At 57.1% G+C, this 17894-nt stretch overlaps 2 protein-coding genes across 8 annotated transcripts in view; one reads left to right on the top strand and one right to left on the bottom strand.

Moving 5' to 3' along the window:
- Window positions 1-15753, top strand: part of ZNF385C (zinc finger protein 385C) — a 69117-nt gene extending 53364 nt beyond the window's left edge. For 3 of the 6 annotated variants that reach the window (XM_077190918.1, XM_077190921.1, XM_077190922.1), the window contains 7 exons: window positions 1043-1185; window positions 7073-7183; window positions 9789-9960; window positions 10343-10672; window positions 12038-12225; window positions 12380-12482; window positions 12739-15753. In XM_077190918.1, coding sequence (XP_077047033.1) covers window positions 1043-1185; window positions 7073-7183; window positions 9789-9960; window positions 10343-10672; window positions 12038-12225; window positions 12380-12482; window positions 12739-13052 — 1361 coding nt within the window. In that variant the 3' untranslated portion in view covers window positions 13053-15753. Of the gene's footprint in view, window positions 1-1042; window positions 1186-7072; window positions 7184-9788; window positions 9961-10342; window positions 10673-12037; window positions 12226-12368; window positions 12483-12738 lie in introns of all 6 variants that reach the window. The other 3 variants (XM_054649412.2, XM_077190920.1, XM_077190919.1) reach the window with 3 other exon arrangements.
- Window positions 15687-17862, bottom strand: NKIRAS2 (NFKB inhibitor interacting Ras like 2). 2 transcript variants are annotated; one of them, XM_054649869.2, is made up of 4 exons: window positions 17623-17862; window positions 17392-17469; window positions 17228-17294; window positions 16626-16864 (listed from the first exon to the last, which is right to left on the bottom strand). In XM_054649869.2, the coding sequence occupies exons 1-4, from the start codon at window positions 17714-17716 to the stop codon at window positions 16768-16770; spliced, it is 336 nt and encodes a 111-aa protein (XP_054505844.1). In that variant the 5' UTR covers window positions 17717-17862; the 3' UTR covers window positions 16626-16767. The 2 variants fall into 2 exon arrangements, with proteins under 2 accessions (XP_054505843.1, XP_054505844.1); XM_054649868.2 differs by having other exon boundaries at window positions 15687-16864; window positions 17228-17469; window positions 17623-17854.
- Window positions 17863-17894: the final 32 nt, after the last annotated feature.

Genomic DNA, 17894 nt, shown 5'->3' on the forward strand with positions numbered 1-17894 from the left:
TGGAATTGGGGTGTGGGGGCTGGAGGAGGGCTCAGGCTCGGTGCTGGTGGAGAGTTTCTGCTGGGGGAGTGGGTGCTGGCCAGGCAGCCTCCCACAAGGGTATTCTCAGGCCCAGGAGGGTGGTTGTGCTGTGCTGGGTCAAGGGATCCATGATGCCTTTGAGGTGGAAAAGAACCCAAACCTCAAAAAAATCCAAAGGAACGAGGAACACTGACCTTGTCCTTGCTGCAGGAAAAGGGACGGGGCTGTGGCTGGGTTGGAGGGGGTGTGAAGCCATGTGGGATTTGAATGGGCTCTTCTGGCTCACAGCACTCTGAAACCATTTCTTATTTATTGTATTTGATTAGTTAATTTATTTTATTTTATCTTTCCCCCCTCCTTGCTCCCAGAGCTGGGCAGGGACTCCTTGTGCCACTTGTGGGACGCTTCCCTGTGCTCATCATCTGTGATGCTGGGATGGAGAGCAGGCTGGAGACAGACCTCTGCTTGGCCTCCCTTCCCTCCTTCCCTCAATCCCACGGGTGTTTTCTGTTGAAACAGAACATTATTAATAACTCTGGGCTATTTTTAAATCCCACACTGGAGCGCGTGGTTCGTTTGCGGGGGACGGGGAGTGGCGGCTGTGCCGCAGGAGTGGGGGCACCTCTGCCTCTGCCTCCAGCCCTGTGGCTGCTGCTGGCAGCCAAATCCTCACCAGCCGTGGTGAGGAGCCCTGGTTGGTGCTGGTTTGGGGGAGCTCAGGGGAGGAGCTGCTTCCCTGGGGGAGGTTTGGGCACTTTTTGAGGCTTTGGACTCCTGCACGTGTCCACGCTGGGATGCGGAGGTGGCAGCATCCAGTTTGGACCTGGGGTGCTGGTTTGGAGCCTGGAAGGTTTGAAAGTTTGGAGTTTGGGAGGCAAAGGGGTGCCCAGGGCCACCCTGGGCTGGGGTGTCTCCCTGGATGGGTCCAGGTGTCCCCATGTGCCATGTCTGGTGTGCTCTGTCCTCCTGCTGCCAGCAGGGATCACGGTGCTAACGCCGCTCTCTCCCTCTGCCTGCCCAGGTCCCTCCGGACACAGCAGCCCCCTCTTAGCATCACTGCCCATCCCTGGCCGGCCTCTTCATCCTCCCTTGGACATCAAGCACTTCCTGACCTTCAGGCTCAACGGGACATCACCTCTCAACCTCTTCCCCAACTTCAACACGGTGAGTCCCCAGGTGTGGTGTTTGCAGGGGTCCCAGGAAGAGATGAGGATCTGACTCCATGTTTCAGAAGGCTGATTTATTATTTTATGATATATATGTATTATATTAAAACCATACTAAAAGAATAGAAGAAAGGATTTTATCAGAAGGCTGGCAAGGAAAGAAGTGGAATGATATCAAAAGCTTGTGACTCTCAGAGAGTCCAAGGCAGCTGGACTGTGATTGGCCATTAATTAAAAACAACCAACATGGACCAATCAAAGATGCACCTGTTGCATTCCACAGCAGCAGATTAATTATTGTTTACATTTTGTTCCTGAGGCCTCTCAGCTTCTCAGGAGAAAAAAATCCTAACGAAAGGATTTTTCATAAAATGTGTCTGTGACACCCAGGGAGGATGGGCATTGGCTGCTGGACCCCTCCTCCCCTAGAGCAGTCCCTTCTCTGCATGGCACCACTCCTTGAACACTACCAGGTAGTTCCTGGTTTAATTCCTGGGGTCTTTGGCTGCTGGATGCCAGTTCAACATGCCCACTTTGCCCTTAGCTCGGAGAGGTTCCTGCCCAGCCAGAGCCTGTCAGTACCAGAATTAAAAACATGGTTCATTTTAACCAAGATCAATTGGATTTTGCCCCTGGAATCAATAGTAATAAAGTAGCTCTGGAGAGCAGTTCATTAGTTGAAAATTAAATAAGGAAAAGAAAAGAATGTACTACAGAGATGAGGAATGTGGCTGGTGCTGTGAATGTTGGAGGAGTCAGAGTGCTGGGGGGCTGCTCCCACCTCCCACTTGGCCTCCAAGTCCTGACCTTGGACCACCAACCCAGCATTGTGGGGTGGGCAATGACACACATCCTTAGAGATGTTCCATTAGGCAGTTAGACTGCCATGGATGTGGCCAGAGATACACCAGAATCGGTTTTCTCCCAGTGCTGCTCCCCTCCTCCAGGCTGGTCCCAGCCCCGTAGGGGTCTCTGTAAGCCCTGGGTGCTGCCAGAATTGTTGGGGAGCAGGTTCTGCTCTGGGTAAAGCAGAACTCGGGGGCTGCTCCCCATCTCTGCCCCAGAGGCACTGCATGCTGGTGTTCTGGGGCTCAGTCAGTGCCCATTGTTTTCTCTCATGAACCTGGAAATGAGCCCCCTCCCTGCTCACTGGCCTTTTGTGAGTGGCTTTGAGCTTAAACGTGCTCAGAAGGTGCAAATTATCGCTGAGATCCTCAAAGACAGTCCAGAAATCAGGCACAGGATTCCTGTTGCTGTTGAATGGGATTTAGGCTCTGAGTCCTTTAAGCTCTTTTGAAGCCCCAGCCCAGCCTCTCCCCGGGCTAATGAGCTGGAACACAGGACAGGAGGGGTTTTGATGCCATTATAGTTCCTGCTTTTTGTCTGGACTCTTTTTTTAGTCTCTGGAGTCAGGAGTGAACTTGACCCAACGCCTGCTGTCCTCCCCTCTTGGCTCCCACCTGCCGCTGCCTCACCCACGGCTGTTGCTTTAAAAAAATCACTAATTTGGAAAATGAATCTGGAACTTGCTGGTGGCTGCTGTGCTCCATGTGGGCTCCTGCCTCAGAGGATGGGGCAGACATCCACAGAGATGCCAGGGGAGGCTGTCCCAGCCATGAGGGGACTCTGAGCTCAGACCTGAGCCCGGTGTGTGCTGCTGGCTGATGGTCCAGGGGCAGGAGCTGCCCTTTGGGGTGTGTCTGTGCTGGAGATGTGGCCAAAAGAGGCTGGGTGAGGTGCAGGGTGTGCCAGGCTGGTGGCTCTGAGGAGCAGAGCAGAGCTTCCATCCCTCAGAATGAGGGGCTGGAGCACCCTAAGCTGCTCTGGAGGAGCCAGAGCAGAGCTTCCATCCCTCAGGATGAGGGGCTGGAGCATCCCTGCAGCCTGAGCTGCTCTGGAGGAGCCAGAGCAGAGCTTCCATCCCTCAGAATGAGGGGCTGGAGCACCCTAAGCTGCTCTGGAGGAGCCAGAGCAGAGCTTCCATCCCTCAGGATGAGGGGCTGGAGCACCCTAAGCTGCTCTGGAGGAGCCAGAGCAGAGCTTCCATCCCTCAGGATGAGGGGCTGGAGCATCCCTGCAGCCTGAGCTGCTCTGAGGAGCCAGAGCAGAGCTTCCATCCCTGAGGATGAGGGGCTGGAGCATCCCTGCAGCCTGAGCCAGGCTGGTCAGGCTCCGCTTGGGCCTCAGTGTGGGGACAGGGATGGAAGGAGCAGTCAGGGTCTGCCCTTTGCTGAGGTTGCTGCCACCTTGGAGCTGCTCTGCAGCAGGATCTGGGGGCTCCCCTGTCATGCCCTGCGTGGCTGGTGGTGCTGTGAGGGCTCAGTGATGCCCTGCAGAGCAGGAGATGTTTGCACTGCCCAGCACAACGCTCCGAGCAGGTCACAGGGCTCCCATGAACCCAGCAGATGTTTTACTCCAGAGCCAACAAAACCCTTCCAAGCTGCCTCCTGTCACTTAGAGCAACAACCAGGGGGGGAAAAAAAAACCCTAACAGCACTTTCCTTGCTCCAAAGGCCCTTCCCTCATTCCCTCAGCTTGGGATGTTGCAAATCCCCAGGACCCAGCAGTGCCTGGTAAAACTCAGTCAGCAGACAGGATCTGAGGGGATGCTGCATCCCTGTGAATTCCTGCCCTGACCTCAGTGGCCACAGCACAGGGATGGCTATTTATATCAGCAGGAACATCCAGGGATAAATAAAGCAATGTGAGTCAATAGGAATTGGCTATAAAGCTGGGATCTTTATTCCCCAAGACTGCTGTGCCCAAAGCCACCTCTGCTGCTGGCTCCATTCTTTTGGGAACTGCCTCAATCCCTGGCTGCAGGCACTGGTAGGTAGCCCCACAGAAGCTGGGGGTATTTCTCATGTCTGGGAGAGCTGTGAGGGCAGGCAGCAGGGAGGAACAGAGGGATGTTTGTGTCTGGTTTTGGGGAGAAGCACCAGGGCTCTCAGATGTGCTCGGCGTGGGCTGGAGCTGGGCTGGGCTTCTGGCAAAGCCCCTGGGGCCATGTGTGCTCCCGTGGGGCTGGGCAGCTTGGGACAGTGCTCGTGCTCACTTTGGGACAGCAGGAGCAGCAGTGGGCACCAGCAATGCCCTGGGGCTGGGGTGAGGAGCCAGCTCTGAGGGTGCTGCCAGCCCAGCCCCTGCAGTGTGAGTCTGTGCCTGCCCAGAGCAGGTGCAGGTGCTCTGGTGGACACAGAGACACAGGGTGGAGCAGGGTGGACTTGGCACAAGCACAGAGGGTGGAAAGATCCAGGTTGGTGCCATCACCCTGGCATGACCCCAGGAGGATGAGTGTTGCCATAGGACATGAAAGAACACAAGCTCACACCGCTGTTGTCAAGGTGAAGAAAAAGGGAAGTTTATTTTCTGACTCTAACATTTATAATTTTCCAAGAGTGACAGTGCATTGGAGGGTGACAGTGCCACCTCTCTCCAGTGACACTGGACAGACCCACAGTCCATCAACTTTCTCCTCCTCTGTAAGGGAATGCAAAACAACGAGTAATTTACAGAAAGTGTGTGAGAAAGTTCAATACAAGAATGTCAGCATCAGAAGGCTTAGAAAATCTTAAAAAACCAAGGTAACAGATGAGGAGACCCTGTGCTGGGGCTGCTCAGCACCACCACCGTGCAGCTGAGGCTCAGATGTGTCCCCCTGGCTTCACTGGCAGGTTTGGGATGAGGCCAAGACAGTCCCTGGGCTCATTTGTGTCCTTGTGCCAGGATCTCCCTTTCCTCTGCGCCCTCCTCTGATCCCCACCCTGCCCAGGGTGTGGATGAGCCCACGGGAGCTGCCAGGGCTTGGTGGGCACAACCAGCTGGAACTGCTGGGAGGGTTGGAGCAGTTTTTCCTTTCTGAATGGAAAGTTGGGTGTTTCTCTGGAAAACAAGCCCTGGCCCAGCATCCCAGCAGCATGGGGGTGCTGCCAGCAGCACGTTGCAATGTTTGTTGTCAGGCATGGAGCAGCATCTTGGCCATCTGTAGCTTCCCCCAAGGTCTCTGCTGAACCCCAAATGCCTCTTCATTTATATGCCAGATAAGTGAGTAAAATCTCATAGCAAACAGGCACTTCATTAATCACCTGCTTTTACCATTCTGCTCACTCCTGGAAAGGAATTTGGGGTCTTGATAATGGTGCTGTTGTCCAGGCATGTGCCTCGAAGACTGATGCACCTGTCTGGGCAGTGAAATAGCTTTGCAGAGAAATATGATCACTGAAAACCCCTGGCTCTCCTGACAGCAGGACTCAGATAAGATAATCTCCCTGTGCCACAGGCTAGGGAACAATACTTGCATTATAGATTGGAGCCACGCTCAGACAAAGAGGTTATTCTTATGTTTTCTTCCTTAATAAATGCATTTTGTTAAAAACAATTATGGCTTTTGGAAGCAGTTTGGTGCTTGGGCTGTGGAATGAGGCCGAGCCCTGGGGTGAGACAGAAGGGCTGGGGGCTGGCACTGGCCACAGGCTTGGCCCCACCACAGCCCTGGGCAGGCTGGAGGACAGACAGACAGACACCTGGCAGGGCACTGGAGGGGTTCTGTGTGTGCCCAGCCTGGTGACTGAGTTGTCATTGTTGGGCTTGAGAGGGTGGAAAGCACATCTGGGCAGCAGTGGGGCAGCCCAGAGGGGCTTTTGTGGGCTCTGTGTCTTGGGTGTCCCTCCTGTGTCTTGGGTGTCCCTCCTGGCCTGGCACCCCTGTGGGCTGGCACACACGGCCCTGCTCGTGCCTTTGGCATTGCATGGGGACATCCCAACTCTCTGCTGAGGAGCACATGGAGAATGAATGGCCACATGTTTGTTTTGGTGGCTTCTGCTCCCCCATTTGGTGGTTTCTGCTCCTGTTGAGGTCAAGGGTAGCCAGGGAGGTTCAAACTGGTGATTTGTCATCTGTGACACAAATGTCTTTGTGAGGGGAGAGGGGACTTGGGCACACACTGGTGCCCATGGGGTCTCATCCCTTCTGCCAGACCCCAGCCAACATTCAGACCTGGTGGATTTGATGGATTCAGGCCTGGTTTAAGCAGGACAGGAGCCAGTGTTGACCCTGCACCCTGCCCTGTGCAGGGAAGCCTCCATGGCTGCATCTCCTCAGCAGATGCATCCCCTGCTCCTTGCAGCCACCCCCTGTGAGCTCTGTGGCCTTGGCAGTGGATCCTTGGGAGTGTGACAGGCCTGGGGGTCACCAGATCATGGTGCCACACTGGGGCAGCCATCAGGACACCCCAGAATCTCTGCTGCTCAGAGTGACCCCAAGATGTGTTAGAAAGTCTCTTTTCCCAGCCCAGCTGTCAAAGAAGGAGTCAGAACTCTTCTGTTCTTGTTCTCGAGGTTGTTTATTGCTTCTTATCTATAAAATTCTTTCTCTGACCCACTGAGGTCTGTCTGGCCAGTTGGGTTGAGGCACACTGGTGTTATCTTTTATACTAAAAACTACGTGTACATTATTTACCATCACTTCCCAATACCTATCACTTGTGTTAGACAGTGAGCTTCTACTCTAAACCAATCCAAAAGTGCCAACATCACAGCAGAAGATGGAGGCCAAGAAGGAGAAAGACTGGCCATGCCCAGATTCCTCCATTTTGCCCCCTGAACCCCCATTCTAAAACCCCCCAAAAAAATCTATTTTTCACCCTGTGATCAATTCACTATCATTCTACTTAAACTCTTTTGACTTGTAATTCTTCATATAAAGGTTGGTAATTGTTTTTCCATGGGCTAAATCAGAGGCCCAGGGGTCTTGGGCTCTGTGCCAAGGTCTCTGAGCCCCCCTGGGCAGGGGCTCGAGTCCCCCAGGGCAGCCAGAGGGATTTCCTGGGTTCCAACAAGGACACAGCAGCCAGCCCTCCCTCCCTCCCTCCCTCCCTGCCCTTGCAGATGGACCCGGTGCAGAAGGCAGTGATCAGCCACACCTTCGGCGTGCCCGCCCCGCTCAAGAAGAAGCAATTCATCTCCTGCAACATCTGCCACCTGCGCTTCAACTCTGCTGTGAGTGGGGCCACACACGGGGCTGGGGGTGAGGAGGGACACGGGGCCAGCCCTGCCAGGGGTGTCATCAAAAATGGGTCACTCTCATCCAGCCCTGGGTCACTCTCATCCATCCCTGGGTCACTCTCATCCATCCCTGGCTCAGTCTCATCCATCCCTGGCTCAGTCTCATCCAGCCCTGGGTCACTCTCAGCCATCCCTGGGTCACTCTCACCCATCCCTGGGTCACTCTCATCCAGCCCTGGGTCAGTCCCATCCATCCCTGGGTCAGTCTCACCCATCCCTGGGTCAGTCTCACCCATCCCTGGGTCACTCTCACCCATCCCTGGGTCACTCTCATCCAGCCCTGGGTCACTCTCACCCATCCATCCCTGGGTCACTCTCATCCATCCCTGGGTCACTCTCATCCATCCCTGGGTCACTCTCACCCATCCCTGGGTCACTCTCACCCATCCCTGGGTCACTCTCACCTATCCCTGGGTCAGTCTCATCCATCCCTGGGTCAGTCCCATCCATCCCTGGGTCAGTCCCATCCATCCCTGAGTCAATCTCATCCATCCCCATGTTCAGTGTCATCCACCAGAGCTGCCAGTCCTTTTGGTGCCCAGCAGCACAGGAGCTCTGGGCTGCTGGAGCTGCTCCTGCCTGCAGAGGAGCCATCCCAGCCTGGCCATGCTGGATCTGCACTGCCTGGGGCTGCTGCTGCTGCTCTGCCAGCAAAAATCCCTGGTTCTGGGCTTCATGATTTCACTCCACGGCCAAGCAGCTCAGGAAAAGCATTGCTTCCTTCATTGCTCATTGCTTCCCAGCTAGAGGTGTTGTGCCAGGAGGGTCAGTCCCACAATGTGCTCCCCACGAGCACCCCGTGCCCCCATTCCTGCTCTGCCCATGTCCCTCCAGGTCCCCCTGGCTGGCCCAGACCCTCACAGCCCGTGGGTGTTCCAGCATGGAGGCTGTGACCTACTTTGGCTGCACCCAGCCCTGTTTTCCAGGGGCAGTTCATTGTCTTTGCTAATGAGGCACCACGCTTGGACTCGCCCTTTGCTTTCCCACGTACCAGCCCCAGCCCTTGGGAAGCCACAGGGGGAGGGAAGGCGAGGGATGGGGTAGGATGGTTCCTGCTGCTGAGCCCAGGAATCCTCAGCTGGCCCCCAGGAATGCTGTGCAAATTAATCTGTCCCACTAAGGGGTACAGTGTCTCATTCAGACTGGGGTTCCACTCCATAAATTGCCAAAACGGGGTTGATTTGGGGGGACAATGCAGCATTGTCCCTGTTGGGAGGACTACAGTGTTCAGGGGAATTATTTTTGTGGCCATTTTTATCAGTTTGGTGCAGACATGAATCCATCAGAGTCACGCTTCATTATCCAGTGCTCACTGAGAGAGAGGAGCTGGGGACATGAACCATGTGTTGGACACCCCTTAGGGTACACTGGGTGATGTGTCCTCCCCACCAAAAAACCCCTTTATTTCATTTTTTTACAGCAACAATTCACTGTAGGTTTCTGGAGTCATAAATTTTGCCTGAAAGCTGCTTTTAGGAGTGACTTGATGCATTTAATCAGAGCAGGGTCCTTATCTCACCAAGCAAGCAACGTGCTGATGTCTTAGAGAGTGATACCTTGGCCTCAATATGTTGGTGTCAGAGCAGGCTGGGGAGAGGAGGGAAATGACTCTGTGCTACAGCCCAGTGCCAAAAACCTCTGTGCTACACCCCAGTGCCAAAAAACCCCTCTGTGCTACACCCCAGTGCCAAAAAACCCCTCTGTGCTACACCCCAATGCCAAAAAAACCCCTGTGCTACACCCCAGTGCCAAAAACCCCTCTGTGCTACACCCCAGTGCCAAAAACCCCTCTGTGCTACACCCCAGTGCCAAAAACCCCCTCTGTGCTACACCCCAGTGCCAAACCCCCCTGAGCTACACCCCAGTGCCAAAAAACCCCTCTGTGCTACACCCCACTGCTAAAACCCCCTGTGCTAAAACCCCTCTGTTAAGACCCTTGTGTGCTACACCCCAGTGCCAAAACCTTTCTGTGCTACACCCCAATGCTAAAAACCCTTCTGTGCTACACCCCACTGCCAAAAACCAGTCTGTGCTACGCCCCAGTGCCAAAAAACCTCTGTGCTACACCCCAGTGCAAAAAAACCCCTCTGTGCTACACCCCAGTGCCAAAACCCCCCCCTGAGCTACACCCCACTCCCAACACCCCTCTGTTCTACACCCCACTGCCAAAAAAGCCCCTCCGTGCTACACCCCACTTCTAAAACCCCCTGTGCTAAAACCCCTCTGCTAAAACCCTTGTGTGCTACACCCCACTGCCAAAAAAAAACCCTCTGTGCTACACCTCAGTGCCAAAACAAAACCCTTCTTTGCTACACCCCACTGCCAACACCCCTCTGTGCTACACCCCACTCCCAGGCCCCCTTTGCAGTGCTCCTACCCTGGGCGTGGGTGCCACCAGGTGAGGTGGCTGCACTAGAAACCTGCCTGAGTGGCCACTCCCGGCTCTGAGCCCCTGCCCTGCCCATGTCTGTCTGTCTGTCTGTCTGTCTGTCTGTCTGTCTGTCGCAGCAGTGACCCGGCCATCCCTGTCTCCCCCCAGAACCAGGCTGAGGCCCACTACAAGGGCCACAAGCACGCGCGGAGGCTGAAGGCCATCGAGGCCATGAAGAACAAGCAGAAGGTGCTGGGGGCTGCAGCAGGGACCCCTGGCCAGGACAGCACAGCCGAGCTGGCCCCCAGCCCTGTGGGCAGTGGGGAGCTGGGCAGCACAGGTACAGGGCGGCTGTGGGGCTGGGGAGGCTGTGGTTGGTGCCCCCTGAGCTCCTGCAGGGGACAGGGGGTGCTTTCCCTGTGATTTGGTGTCTCTGGGAGTGAGCCCTGTCCCACACACCCCCAGGGCTCTGCCACATGCAGGGATGGGGCTGGTGGGAGCTGTGGCAGCACCAGGGTTTGGTGCTGAGCCCAGCTTGCATGCACTGGAGATAACAGCTGGAACAGGAGGGAGCTGGGGATGCATGCAAACCTCTGGGATGGTCTGGGGAATATGGGGGTGCTCTCTGAAATCCAGAAAACATGTTCAAGCACAGAGAACTTTCTCTTCCTGCCCATTTCTTTCTCTTTTCCTCTTTCCCCCTCTCCTTCTCCTCCCACCAGCTGATGCCAGTAGCCCACAGGAGTCGGAGGGTGAGGGCAGCAGCCTGGGGCTGGTGCCCAGCACTGAGGAATCACCAGTGGAGCTGCCAGGCAGTGTTGCCCCTCTGGGCTCCCCACCAGCCTCCGAGCTGTCAGAGGGCACCTCAGATGCCACCAGCGTGGCCTCCTCATCCGCCCAGGCAGCTGAGGCACAGGCAGCTGAGTCAGGCAGCAGCGTCAGCTCGGCCCCTGAGAGCGAGAAAGAGGGGAAAAAGAGCAAACAGCACCTGTATTGTCCCACCTGCAAAGTGACCGTCAACTCCCTGTCCCAGCTGGAGGCTCACAACACCGGTAAGGGCATTTTTGGGGGGCAGGGGGACAGGGGGATGGGCCCCTGCCACTTCACTGGGGCTCTGAGCAAAGTCCAGCAACGCCCCATAACCAAGCAGCCTTGTAATGAAGTAGCAAGCATTAATGAGTGCTGCTGTAATTAAAAAACATTCATTAAAATTACCTGCACAGATAAGTCATGGGGCTTTACCTGGGCTGCAGCTTCCAGGGTGAATTTTCACCAGGTCAAACACTCTTATTGATCATGTCTCAATTAAGGACATTTAATCAAGTGATTGAGGCTACTTTATTTTCCATTTAGCTTGAAGCTGTTAGCCAGGGTTTCTTCCAAACCTGGAATAATACTTCCCAAAGCAGCTTGGTGGTTTGGGCTTGTGGCCCTATGGAGAAAACCCCTGGGAATGCAATGAGCTGTGGAGCTGCACAGCCTGCAATGACTCCTGGGCTATGTGGGGCAGCCCCTTGGGGTGGGAGCTGTGGGAGCTGCTGAGGGTCCCCCAGGGTGGTGGCAGCCATGGTACAGGGGTCCCCAGTGGGGTCTGTGGGCCCTGCAGCTCCAGCTCCTGGCTCACCCCTTTCTCTAGAGGATGCTTAAGCTGGGCACCCCAAATTTAAACGGAAGGTCCTTTCAAATACTGGGGAGCAATTCCTCCCACCCCACTGCCTGCTGGGCAGCAGCAGCTGCCGTGGGCAGGGTTGGCTCAGGACACTGCTGTGGCTTAGCTGCAGACGTGTCCTTTTGCTTTTGTCAGCTCCAGTTACAAATTCAGGAGCTGATTTGGGGGAAAAAGAACAAACAAACAAACAATCAAACAAACAAACGTTTGCAGGCTGGCGCTGCTCTGTGGCTGTCACACAGCTCCTTAAAAAAACAGAATGAATTAGCAGGGGCTTAAATTACTTGCTCCCCATGCACCCTCGTCAGGGACAGGACAAACACCCTGTCCCCAGGTGTGCAGGGATCTTGGGTTCCTCCTTCCCCACCTGCTGTGACCCTGCTGAGCTATTCCTGGCTGTGCTGTGACCTTGGGCACGGCTCAGATGCTGCAGACTGTGCTAACGCCCGGGGACAGGCGACAGGCTCCAGCACACGCTGGAAATAGCAGCTTCTCCAAAGCTGCCTCGTGCAGGGGGGGTCTCTGGGAACATGAGCATCTCTGCTCTGCCTGCGACGTGCACTTGGGCAGGGTTTGGGAGGGGGTTGTGCAGCAATGGCAAAAGTTCGGGCTCCCGGTGCCCTCTGCCTGCAAGTGCTGCTGGGCACGGGTTGGTGCTGTTGGAGGGCACCTGCTGCTGGATGTTCCATGTTCCTGCTGCTGTGGCACTGGCGCGGGGCTGGGTTAGCTGAGTGTCCCCTCCTGCCAGGCGCCAAGCACAAGTCGATGCTGGAAGGTCACGGCACGCAGCTGCGGCGAGGCCGGGGCAAGCTGCTCTCCCGGGCAGGGCACAAGTCCAAGCGCATCGGGAACAAGGGCAGCATCAACATCCAGAACAAGGCCTTCCACTGCCAAGTGTGCGAGATCTACGTCAACTCCGAGACCCAGCTCAAGCAGGTGACAATGCCCTGGGAGTGCCTGGGCACTGGGTGTGGGTGTGGAGGGACTCAGGGTGTGGTACCTGGTGTCCCCACAGACCTGAGCCACACGGTACCCCTGGCTGTCCTGGCTCCCAGTGATCGTGCTGTTTTCCTCCCCAGCACATGAGCAGCCGGAGGCACAAAGACAGGCTGGCAGGGAAGCCACCCAAGCCCAAGTACAGCCCCTACAACAAGCTGCAGAAGAATGCTGCCCTCGCAGTGAGTATTCTCAAGGTACCTGTCTCCCTGCACAGCGCTTGGTTTGCTCACAGATCCTCGCTCCATCCTTTCAGTGAGTTATGGGAGCTGCTTCTCTTAAACCTTGGTTTCCATCACCACAGCTCAGCTTCTCCCCTCAAGGAGGGTGAGCTGTGGTGGTGGGTTTTGAGTCTATTCCTGGATAACTTGGGAGTGCTTTGGCAGCAGCATTCACTTGCGATTCCTCCACCCCTCCTGCCATCTCACGGTGTCTCCTCCTCCCTCCCTGCAGTCCAAGCTGGCTTTGCAGAAGCACCTCACCAAAACCCTGGCCACCCGTTTCCTGCCGAGCCCGCTCACCGCCGCTGCCGTCTGCGCCATGCCCGGACCCCTCGCCCTGCGACCGGCAGCTGCCACCACCCTGTTCCAAGCGCCGATCCTCGGACCAGCCCTTTTCCGAACGCCGCCGGCTCACGTCCGCCCCACGCCGGGTCCCATCGTCTTTGCACCCTACTAGAGCTGCTGACCCGGCCAGGCTCTGTGCACTGGGCTGGGCTGGGGACAGCGCTCCTCGTACCTGCTCTCCTGCCTGGTGGGGAAACGTAGTGGTAGACATCAACCCCAGCTTCTCCTTTGCTTGGAGAGGGCTCCCACTGGAGAGAGGTGCCCTGACAGAGCCTGGCCAGCCCCGCCGCGCATCCCCACCGCTCCCCCAGCCTGTGCTGGCCCCTGCTCAGCAGATGAGCCCAGGCAGTGCATGGAAGAGGACAGTGTCCAAATCAGCAGGACCATCTCACGGCCACAGCCTGCCTGTCCTTGGCCTGCTGGCTGCTTCTTCATCGCCCTCCCAGTTTCCAGACTGGAAGGAGAGGAGCTGGCTGGTCCCTGGGAGAAGGAGCATCCCCCTGCTCCCTGCCAGCCCAGTGGGAAGGGAAGTGTGAGGGGAATCTCAGCCCAGCTCTTCCTGGGAGAAACAACCCCAGCACAAGTGGGAAGCTGGCAGTTTCTCTCTCAGCCTGGGCTGGCTGTGCCCTTGCCAGCCCTGCACCTGCCTGTGCTGGCAGGAGGTTTCTGTGCCACCCACCAGCCCCCTGTCCCAATTCCCTACGTCCCACCAGCCAAAGAGCCCCTGTGGTGGCAGGCACGGCCACACTGACCATATCCTCACTCCGAGAGCAATAGCTGACCCCAGGGCCGGTGCCTCCTCCCTCCAAAGCACACAGGCCCTGCCCTGGCCCCAGAAGCACACGATGTGGCCAAGCTGGGCCCCACTCATGCCCAGCAAGGCCAGGAGTGCCAGTGCTGGCTCCCCAAGGAGGTGACCCTGTGCTTGGCACCCGTCCTTGTCCCTGTCCCAGCGTGGGGACAGCCCTGCCCCTACCTCCCGGGAGATGCTGTGAGGCTGAGTGAATGTCCCTAAAGCACTTTCAGTTCTCCAGTGAAAGGCAACGCTGCTGCTCACCTGCCGTGCACAGCCCTCCGATCCCATCCCAGTTAGGAGCTTCCAGGAAGTTACTGATGATTCCCAAAATCAAAGGTGTCCTCAGCAGCCTGGACAATCAGGTGGCAGGTGCACCCATAGCCTGCAGAGTGCCAGGCTCTGGAGGGACCCCGAGGCCATAGCTCTGCATTTCACTGTGCTCAGACAGCCCAAGCATGACCTGTCTGGGACTGTCACCGCGGCGCTCTGGGTGCCCAGCACGCTGCTGTACATAGAGAGAGTTGCATCCCAAATGGACCTTTCTCTGGAGGAACACCCCACCCTGATCTATGCAATCCAGGGGGCAGCTCACCCGCCACACTGGCCGCCTGCGATTCCCTTTGGTGCTGCAGCTGGAGCAGTGGTGGCAGCAGAAGAACCAACATGACACTGAGCTCTGTCCTGTCCCCAGCCCAGGGTGCTGGCTCAGACCTCTGCTGTGACTCCCATTCCCTCCCAGCCCTCGGGAAGAGGCAGGCTGGTGTGTGCACCTGGGAATCCACACGCACAAGCACACATATCTGACGTCTTGGCCACAAGCAGCGCCTGGATTTCAGAAGGATTTTGCCCAGCGTGCTCCACCGATGCTCAGGATGGGGCCTGGCACGGGAAGGTGAACAGGAAGGGGCCGATGGGTGACTCAGATGGCTGAAACATATCTGCTTCCCAGGGCTGGAGCCTTGGCAAGGGCAGGAAAGCTGCAGGAAGGAGCTCACACCTGCAGGGTCCGTGGGCAGCACCAACTGTGGAGCCACCACTGCGCTCCTGCCATGGAGACAGGAGAGTGAGGGAGCCCCTGGGTGTGAATTCACCTGCTCAGAGCACCCCTTCCCCAGGGAAGGAGGAGAGTGGGGAGAGAGCACCACGAGAAGAGTGAGCAGCTGTGTGTGGAGACAATGGAAAGGTCTTGCAGCAGTGGTGGGATATGTGAGGGAAGCAAGGCTCCCTGCAGAAACGGCTTTGCCAGGGATAGGGAGATGGTCCCACAGCCCAGGGGACACAGAGGGACCCCACATCCCAGGGGACAGGAGCCTGTGCTGGTGGGGCCCCAGGGGACAGGAGATGCTGTCCCTGTTCCCCAGTGCCAAGCAGCCCATGGCTGGCACGTCCCCAGCCACCCCTGCCCGTGTCACTGTGCCCTTCCCAGGCCCCTTGGGGTCACCCCCAGTCCAGCCACCGCAGCAGGACAGTGGGTCCCCTCCTGTGCCATGAGCCCCTGGTGCTGTGCCCAGCCCCTCAGAAGTTTGGGGAGCCTGGAGCAGCTGGGCTGCAGCTTGCAGAGCCACGTGGCACCAGTGGGCCTGTTCCCCTCCATCGTTCCAAAAAGCCTGTGCTGGAGCCATGGCTGCTCCTTGCCCCTCACCAGTGGAGTCCTGACACACTCCTGTTCTTGGCACTTTAACCCTGTGAAAGCCATTCCTTCTAGTGACAGTAATACTGCAACGAGCTGCATAAGAAACCCCCGTTATGGCATCCCCCCAAATCCCCTCCTGCTCTCCAAAGCATTTACTGCCTTTGACTTAGCACATGCTGTACTAGGAGTAGGGATAGTCCATAGCGCTCGGTAACGTGTGCCCCTCTGTAAATAACCTTGGAGTGATGTGAAATTTGATTCAAAACACCAGGAAAAAAAAAAAAAAAAACCAAACCCAAAATGGAATATCCAGACTCTAGGGACTTGGCCAGTACCCTCCTGTAATGTTCATTGTATATTTTTTTGATGTACTATAACTGTTGGGAAAAAAAAAAAAAGGAAAATATTTTGATAACCGAATCTCATCGCTTTATTGTGTTACTCGGTAAATAAAAGGAACAAGTATAAACACACTGGGGCTTTTCATCAGTTCTTTTCCTACATCCAGACTATCTGAAGGGAACAAGTGTTGCCGGGTAGGGCTGGGACACCTGTGCCTTGTTTTAAGGTGGTTCTGAGAAGAGGCAGCATTGTGGCAGGTGGGCAGTGAGAGCTGCCACAGCCCAAAGCATCTGAGCTGTGCAGGGTAAGTACAGTTCCAGCTCCTCCAAGGATCGAGGTATGCAGGTGAAGCACAACCCCATCTCCTCCAAGCTCATGGCTGAGTCTGAACTCAGGAAGAGGAGGGCTGGAATGGTGCATTTGGGCACCCTGCCCTCAGGAAAAGCACCTGTCCTGTTCTAGGCATTCCCTGGGGCAGCATGTCTGGATATTCCAGTGCATAAAGGAGCAGTGGACACTGCCAGGGTAAGGGACAAGCTGCCAGGGAGCAGCACAGAGCCAGCTGGGGCAGGGCAAGGAGAGCTGCTTGGCTGGAGGCAGGGCCAGCAAACAGGCCCTGCCCACATGTTGCCAGGAAATAGAAAAAGAGGGAGTTGCTCCCTCCAGATGTGGAGCTGATGCCCACGCTCCAGCCAGCCTGTGCTGTGCCTCTGTTCCACTCTCCCGGCCTACACCCGAGAGCAGAAGGGGTCATTGAGTGAATCCTGACCTTCCTGTAGCACCTCTGACAGCTGCAGGGGCTGGGCAGGGAGAGGAGTGGCTCCTGTCCCACTGCCTCTCTCATCCACCAGGACCATCCCTAGCCCTGGGATGACTGTTCCTCCTGGCCACCTGCTTCCCACAGGCTCCGTGACACCAGGCAGGACTCAGCAGGAGGAGCGTGCGAGGGAAGCAGGGAGGTGAGGAAGAGCAGGTGGCAATGGAAGGGAAGGGGAAGCAGGCTCATCCATCCATGGACCCACTGCCCTTGTTCTTGCGGCTCAGGGGAAAGGCAGACTTGCTCTGTGGCTGGGTCATCTTGCTGGCCAGGTAGATGAAGGGCTCGATCAGCGTGCGCCGGTCAGCCACGGACACCTCCCACAGCTTCACCTTCTCGCCCTTGGCCCAGTGCTGGGCTGCATCGTGGTCCACCCGCCGCTGCTCCTGCAGGTCACACTTGTTGCCCAAAACCACAATGGTGACCTGTTCCAAAAGGGTGAGAAGGGCCCCTGACGACCAAGCACGGAGCTGCAGGGCTGGCTGGCTCTGCCATGGGACCCTCTGTGGTGGTTCTGGCCTGCCACTGATTCCATGTCAAGGCCTTTTGAAACCCAATGATCTCAGCGCTCCCTTCTCCTCCTGCTGGGGTCTGTGTGCCCCAAACCAGCCCCAAAGCAGAAGGAGCCTTTGAGCACCTGTATGCTCAGAGAGCATCCCAGAAGACAGCCTGTTACTGCTGGGAGTCTCCCAGATCAGGGACCCATCAGAATCTTGTGACAGGCTGGAGAAACCAAAGGTGACAACCTGCCCAAGGGGAGCAGATCCCACTCTCCCGGGGCGACTCACCTCCTTCTTGTCCTTGGACTTGTCGATCTCCTTCTTGAGCAGCTCGACACGCTTGAAGGACTCCTTGCTGTCGGTGCTGTAGACCAGCACGTAGCCGTCGGTGCAGGAGAAGCAGTGCTTGGGCAGCTCCAGCCCGTCCCGCAGCCCCCGCGTGTCGTAGAAGCGCACCTGCTCCCTCACGCCGCGGTCGGTCTCGATGGAGCCCACGTAAATGTCCTCCTGGGTCTCGATCATCTCCGAACCTGCCGGGGGTGGGCGGGGGACACGTGGGAACGCTGCCGGGGCCCTGGCACAGCGCGGCCGGTGCGTGTGGGGGTGACCAGGGACAGCCCAAAGGGATCCCCGGACCGGCACTGCCCAGGGCCCGCTACACCCGGGGGAGCCGCCGCACTCACCGACCACATGGTTCCCGTAGAGCAGCTGCTCCAGGATGGAGGTTTTCCCCACCGAGGCCTGCCCGCACACCACCACCTTGCAGCTCTTGCCCATCCCGCCTCACCGCGGCGGCCGCGGCCGAGCCTCAACGGCGGCGGCGGGGGGAACCGGCGGCACCACAGCGCCCCCCTGTGGGCGGGCGGACCGCGGGACCCGGCGCTGCCCTGCGGCGGGCGTGGCGCGGGCTGTGTAAGCCCCGTCCACCCCCGGTGGAGTTCCACCTCCCTCCCGG

Source organism: Agelaius phoeniceus, chromosome 26, assembly GCF_051311805.1.
Source record: "Agelaius phoeniceus isolate bAgePho1 chromosome 26, bAgePho1.hap1, whole genome shotgun sequence".
NCBI classification, from domain to species: Eukaryota; Metazoa; Chordata; class Aves; order Passeriformes; family Icteridae; genus Agelaius; species Agelaius phoeniceus.

Excerpts from the sequence above, each read along its gene's own strand:
- NKIRAS2 (XM_054649868.2), bottom strand. The coding sequence starts at position 17,716 with ATGGGCAAGAGCTGCAAGGTGGTGGTGTGCGGGCAGGCCTCGGTGGGG. Across the intron at positions 17,470-17,622 it reads CTACGGGAACCATGTGGTCG|GTTCGGAGATGATCGAGACC; the intron begins GTGAGTGCGGCG and ends CACCCCCGGCAG. Across the intron at positions 16,865-17,227 it reads AGTCCAAGGACAAGAAGGAG|GTCACCATTGTGGTTTTGGG; the intron begins GTGAGTCGCCCC and ends CTTTTGGAACAG.